The 7,106-nt window shown below is 38.9% G+C and overlaps 1 protein-coding gene across 10 annotated transcripts in view; it reads left to right on the forward strand.

Annotated features, from left to right (window-relative positions):
• The window catches only part of Atpalpha (sodium/potassium-transporting ATPase subunit alpha), a 45,468-nt gene extending 38,900 nt beyond the window's left edge, over nt 1–6,568 (forward strand). For 4 of the 10 annotated variants that reach the window (XM_013315259.1, XM_013315261.1, XM_013315260.1 and 1 more), the window contains 4 exons: nt 1,585–1,679; nt 4,655–4,829; nt 5,199–5,431; nt 5,515–5,635. In XM_013315259.1, the coding sequence (XP_013170713.1) occupies nt 1,585–1,679; nt 4,655–4,829; nt 5,199–5,431; nt 5,515–5,635 (624 nt within the window). Of the gene's footprint in view, nt 1–366; nt 462–1,584; nt 1,680–2,788; nt 2,884–4,654; nt 4,830–5,198; nt 5,432–5,514 lie in introns of all 10 variants that reach the window. The other 6 variants (XM_013315262.1, XM_013315265.1, XM_013315258.1 and 3 more) reach the window with 5 other exon arrangements.
• Nucleotides 6,569–7,106: the final 538 nt, after the last annotated feature.

Below are 7,106 nucleotides of genomic sequence, written 5' to 3' on the forward strand. Positions count from 1 at the left end.
TTTATTTATTTGTTTACAAATCTTGAAAACATAATTTTAGCAGAATCCATTATTACGTATTGAAGTGTTTTATTATGTTTCGTAAGAAAAATAATATAATAACGAAACGTATATAACATGATAATATATAATTATGTTTACATGAATATTATAAGTTATTACATATTTATATGTAAAAAAATAATCTTATGTTATTTTCTATAAGTATTTCAGCCAACGTTGAATAAACAATAACGTATTTTACTTCTGAAACTATGAAAAATATCTTTTAAAATTGTTTATTTTAAAGTTTTATTTATGTGTATTTCAAATTATAGTTTGGTTAATACGAAGTAAAATATTATTGTTATAAATGCTTGATATTAGGTGCCAGCGATTGCCCTTGCATATGAAGCAGCGGAGGCGGACATAATGAAACGACCTCCTAGGAATCCATTTTGCGACAAACTAGTCAATGAGAGGTCTCTATGCGTGTTGTGATGTGACAAATAACATATTGATTGCTGCAGAAATAACATCGTTGTTGTATCGTTATTGTGAACAGTTGATGTTTATTAATAATTTTACAATTGAACAAAAATGTTCAATGTCAAATTTTTAAGAATTAGTTATACTTAACACAACTAAAATTATATGCTGCAAGTATTAAATGGTTTGATGTGTAGTCATCGTGTTACTGAACTAAAAAAAAAGTAACGCATGTGACAAGTTTTAGGCAGGCTTTTGCTTACTTCCCCCTGCGTGGGGGGCGCTAGTGTTCATAAATATAAGTTAGATAAAAATTTGTTTAATGTAAGTACACACGTTACACTATAATCAACAACAGTCAATCATATTCATCATCATCATTCAGGCACGTTTTATTTATTTATTTTTTTTCAAAATTTCCAGGTGACCTAAATTATTAGAGTCCACGAATTTGTTAATTTCTCGTTAAGTTTTGTATAACGATTTCAGTACTTGCAAAGGAAATAATCATTTCATGGTTTACATTTTTTATGTGTTGATTTTTATTTTTGTGATAATTGATTGAATTTATTGCAAGCGTATACCGTGAACACTTTTAACAGAGCATATTGTATAGCTAAATAATTATGCACAATGACGTCACTGGGTGCGTGACGTCATTGACCGTAATAGAAATTTACGTCTATTATATTACGTCAATCTTGCGTTGGCAAGTTTGCTATACCTTTAATTATAGAATGGTGACGTTGAAATACGTCTGTCCAATGACGCAATTTCAAAATTTATAAATTTACATACAATTCTAATGCAAACATTACTTACTTTCAAAAATATATTCCAAAAGTTTATTCCTAAGGAATAAAATTCAATTTTAAAGCTATTTAACTTGTATTAATGTGATTACCAAGATAAATCCGATGGCTAGTTTTCTTTGTATATGCTCCGTAATTAATGAGACTATTGGTGGAGTTACATTTAGATCTGAGCACGGTATGCGCTTGCAATGTAAAGCATCTGCTGTGTGTTCGATGTTGTAATGATGTGAGTTGGCACCGCGCTTGCGATGCGGCGCGCCGCGCTGCTCGCCGACCGCTCTCATAGCTAGTGTTTGTATAGGTGCCCGCAATTTCCCTGGCTTACGAGGAGGCCGAATCTGACATTATGAAGCGACAGCCGCGTAACCCTTTCACTGATAAACTCGTTAACGAGAGGTAAAACATCGCGAGTGCTCCCACACTCGTGCAAACATATTATTTCTATCCGCTACTCGCTTGCTATTACCACGTGTAAGTTAGCCTTCGTCCCCCGATGTTTGGTTGTTGCCTGCGGTCTGCGGCGGTGCTTGTACCCACCTCACACCCCGTACCCCGTATCCGTGTAGCACTGAAGGCGACAATCGCACCGACCCCGACTTCCGCCTTGCGTTGTCTTGTATTCTCTCTCTCTACTAACGATCCCTCTGTTTCCTTTAACCTTCGTAGATTGTTGTTGGTATGGAACAACGTGTTTCCTCCAGGCTCTCGACCGACCCGCCTCCAAACACATTGTTCCATCGCTATTCGTCTCTTTTTATATCTTATCTTTGGTGTGTGTATGTGTTGGTATTTCGCAAGGTAAGTTTTCGATGTGTATCTGTCTCTCTCTCTCTGCCATCTTTCGTCTTCCGTGCATGCATTTATGGACACATCTCTACATCTTTTATTGAAAATATTTTTATTATCTTATTATTATATTCTTTCTCTACTTTTTTTATACTTATTTTATACCTCATGACTTCCACGCACATCATACGACACGATATGTCTGACGACACGGTACGCTATTTTGCGTTGTAACTTCACGTCCGCTCCAGGTTCTCATTTACACTATGTATCTTGTTCCACATCACAAACAGACCTCTATTATTGTATTTTATATATTCTTAGGTACAACTACACTTATATTTATTACCCGTTGAATATTTTAATCGATTATTACTAGGGCTTACCTGTAATTTTATCACTAGCTTAGTACTTGAACTCGTATTATGCTCTTTTTACGAAATATAACATTCCTTCGGATACAACACGCTAATAATTTTCCTATTTTCTGTATTATAGATCACAATGTTTAGTTTTAAGTAAGAGTTAGTGTTACTATTAATATATTTTGAACAGGGTTGCTAGTCGTAGAGTATGTGATTTTAAGCGTTCGTAGCGGAGAGGTGTGTATTTGTGTGTATTCGGTCCGAACGTCGATTATCGATAACGAATGTTGGTGTTCGCGGTGCGGATTTGCGATCGGTTTTATGACTTGTGCTGATTGCTTGGTGTTACCGAAGGTGCCTGCTATATCTTTGGCGTACGAAGCCCCCGAGTCAGATATCATGAAGCGGCAGCCGCGGGACCCTTACCGCGACAACCTCGTCAACAGAAGGTCCGCCAGGCGCCGCCCAAAGCTTTCTAGATACTCATTATGGGTGTTAACGCAATCTATAGCCCACATTTCAAATTTCGAACGATCCGTTCGAAAACTGCCATCAAAAATGTTTTAGAAAGTTCAAATACTTTATCAACAAATAGTGTTGCTTTGTAGATGTTTCGAACGGGTCGTAATGGGTTTTTTCATTAACTGGCCATTGAAGTATAAAAAAAAACAATCAATTGGGTGAAATTTAATAGCACTTTTACAAATTCATTTATTTTTAATTGGACATTGAACAGGGCGCATTTAATACTAGGTAAGTCAACACGCATGAAAAAAATTTCGTAGCATGGACATTCCATACAGGCAGGTATTCAAAATTCTCATAATTGGAATAAAAAAAAACATAATTGCCAATGGTCAGTTGATGAATTTCCCTCATTAAATTGGCAATAGATAAATTAAAGAAAAAATGCATTTTGTACGGTTAGGCGACTTGTGATCGAGCATTGAAAATGAGATGTGGAAGAGTGATTATCAAATACTAATCCTAGGAGAAGCACTAAGCAATTAGTTCCACGGCCAATACGGGAACATTCCATCAACACTGCAGAACCTCCGTGTAACACGACACATAAATCCAGTGTCTAACACACAGATAGATCTTTGAAACTTTATAGTAACTATCCATAGATTTACTGCAATTAGAATCTCTATCTATCGCACAGTCTTCACTCTTCCATATTTGATAATAATTAGCAGATAAAAAAAATAAATACGAAATGCAATTTCGGAAAATGCACGTTAGAAAAATATTAGTGAATTGTTTTTAGATGTACGTCATTAAGGCGTACTAGTGGAATTGTTTGATTAGAAACGTAGATGATAGATAAAATGTAAAGGAATGAAGTTGGGGATATAAAGCGTCTTCAATTATATATTTATATGATATATATATCCATAATAATATTATATAATCTATATATTTACTAATGTATTACGGCACGCAGTCCAAACGTCACAGGCTTTCAATGCCCTCTCACGCCACACTAAATTTACTTTTGCTTTAGTCTTTATGTCTGGTGAGTTTAGCTTCCTTACTTCGCTTACGCTTTCAATATTAATATTTTTGCATGTCGTGTGAACTTGTAAGTATTATTACTGTTAATAATGAGGAAATATCGATGGTATTGATTTATAAATTTATTTAAATAATGTTTAAAAAATGGATACATTAAATTTAATTGGAATGCTTTGAAGATACCAACGTTGTTTCCAACAAAATGCTTTTTAATTGATGCTTAACTTAAAGTTCCCTTTGCCTTTTAACTTAATATATCTGATTCAAGATAAAGATAAAATACTGCCTTATTTGAAAGCTTTTTAATTATTAAAAGCATTGTTTTTTTAAAAAAAATGTTTAAATAAACAAAACTAGCTTGTGACGTCAATGATTAAAAAATCTAATCTGGTTTCGTATAAGTACTGAGCAGACTTTTCTATTACGGCGATTTATAATATTCATAAAGAAATTTTAAGCACAATATTATATCACATTATTTATTTAAAAAACAATGCTTGACTTCATCCTAATCTATAGAAAAGTAAAGTAAAAAAGTCTTATAAGTAATTAAAAATCAATTATTTAAAAAAAAATGCCACAATATAACTAAAGATTAGGATAACATAAACTCAGTTGTGCTAAATGTACACTTAGAAGTAAAAAAAGTGACACGCGAAGCTCAACAGTGCACAGTTTGATACGTTGTTCGCATGTTATCAGGCTGATCTCGATGGCGTACGGTCAGATTGGAATGATCCAGGCCGCTGCTGGTTTCTTTGTATACTTCGTGATCATGGCTGAGAACGGATTCCTGCCTCTCAAACTGTTCGGCATCAGGAAACAGTGGGACTCCAAGGCTATCAACGATCTCACCGACTCCTACGGACAGGAATGGGTACGTCATCTATTTATATTAAAAGATAGAATAAAATATAGCGTGTGTTATTCGATAATGCTTTTCTCTAGTAAAATCTCTTAAAGTGAAATACTTAAACCACATAGTCCAAGTTATGTTCTTTCTTTCTATTACTGGTAGCAAACAAGAATTTACCGGTATTTTTTAAATGATTAATTTTATTTTATAGCTTTAGAGAAAACATCACAGGCCAAACATCTTCATAAATAATGCAAGACTGATCTATGCATTCTCTTTAGAGGAAATAATTTATTATTTAAATATGATATGTCTACAGTAAATAAGTCTGGGATATTTACAAATGTTATGTTTTCTTGTATTACGTCTCAACTGTGTACTTTTTTGCAGACCTACCGTGACCGCAAAGCGCTTGAGTTTACCTGCCACACCGCTTTCTTCGTGTCCATCGTAGTGGTGCAGTGGGCCGATCTGATCATCTGCAAGACCCGGCGCAACTCCATCGTGCACCAAGGCATGCGCAACTGGGCCCTCAACTTCGGTCTCATCTTCGAAACCGCCCTCGCCGCCTTCCTCTCCTACACCCCCGGCATGGACAAGGGTCTGCGGATGTACCCACTCAAGTGAGTCACTGCACACTTGCTAATTGGAGCCTTTTGCTTAAGATATAATACGTTATTATTCATATTTGTTGTTATCTTGTCAGGTTCGTGTGGTGGCTGCCCGCCATTCCGTTCATGCTGTCGATCTTCATCTACGACGAGATCCGGCGCTTCTACCTGCGCCGCAACCCCGGCGGCTGGCTGGAGCAGGAGACGTACTACTAAGCGGCCGCGCCTGCGCCCGCGCCCGCGCCTCGTCTGTCTTGTCATTGTCACCGTGACAGAGCGACGGGGCCGCGGCCGTAGCACTTCGCGCGCTTCTCACCGCTTGTACCGCCGCCGACCGCCCGCCCCGCCGCCCCGTCGCCCCGTCGCCCTCGCCCTCGCCCCGCCCTGGTCCGCCCTGGCCGCCCTCGCCCCGCCCACGCCCTCGCCCTCGCCCGCACCTCGTATGCTGCCGTCGTCTCACGAACTTATATGTATATATGCACCGTGGAGAGTTTGATGTTTGTGATGTTATTTCAAAATGAGAACACGTATAATTTGAAAGTTGTGAATCATGTTATTTTTGTATTGTGATCGTTTGTAATCTCAATCGCATAGGAATCTCAGAGCGCCGGCGGGAGCGGCGCGGCGCGGCGTGGCGCGGAGAGCGGCCGACTCGTACCCATCGTTCGGTTCGCCCTCACTAATCGTATAAGATAGTTAAGAACTAATTTTTTTTCACATACTTATATAATAAGTAATAAAAAATATCGTCTAGGCATTTAGGGGAGGGAAGGTTCGCCTCGCGCGTGCGCAGGTGCCGCGCCGCGCCGCGCCCGTGCCCGGCGGACAACGAAAGCATTTGTTGTAATGTTACAATTAAGAAGCCATTATTATTATTTAAGTGGACTTTAGATTAAGTTGGATTTTTCGAGTGGATATTCGTTTAGTTGAAGATTCGGTGGGGTGCATGGCGTGTGAAAGGTCGATGTGGAGTGCCTGACTCTTAGTGTACTACCGCTTACTGTTAGGTAGGTAGTTGAAATTTTGATGCCGTATTTTGAATCGTAAATGTAGAATAAAGTGAAGCGCAAGACGCCGCGGCGCCCCGGCCCCACGGCTCCCGGCCCCCAGGACTCTGGCCCCGGACCCAGGCCCCTCGGCCCTCCGGCCCCCGGCCCCCGGCCCCCGGCTCCACCTGCGCCCGCGCGTCCTTGCGTCCTCGCGCCGTCGCGCGACGCTTTTACTTTTCTAAAATAATCACAATATTAGATTTTGTCAAACTTATAAAATAGGCTCCTCATCGGTAGCCGCGTAAGATTTGATTTCTTAATTAAATGATAATAAACAAATTGTAGGGATGCGTAATTAGAGATTTTTAAAATTATACCGTTATGATAGTGTGAGGCGACTCGTTGCGATCCCGCCCGGTTCTCCTGCGCACCTACGCGCGGCCTGCGCCTGCGCAACGCTGGGGAGCCCGGCGAGACGATTTTCAATTTTTCGTAACAAATACATATAACATTATAATAATGGTTACAAAAGTAAAATATAACATTATAGTAACTAATAAAATCTAAATTATATGAAATGTTTATAGATTTAAATGATGTTCGTTTGTTTAGGGTGACCTCCTGCGCTTGTGTCATGACGCGTCGTCCATCTCATTGACAATAGTTGGTCGTGATGTTGCCGAGGCGATGGGATACTG

Source organism: Papilio xuthus, unplaced genomic scaffold (genome assembly GCF_000836235.2).
Source record: "Papilio xuthus unplaced genomic scaffold, Pxut_1.1 DF826961.1, whole genome shotgun sequence".
Lineage (NCBI taxonomy): Eukaryota > Metazoa > Arthropoda > Insecta > Lepidoptera > Papilionidae > Papilio > Papilio xuthus.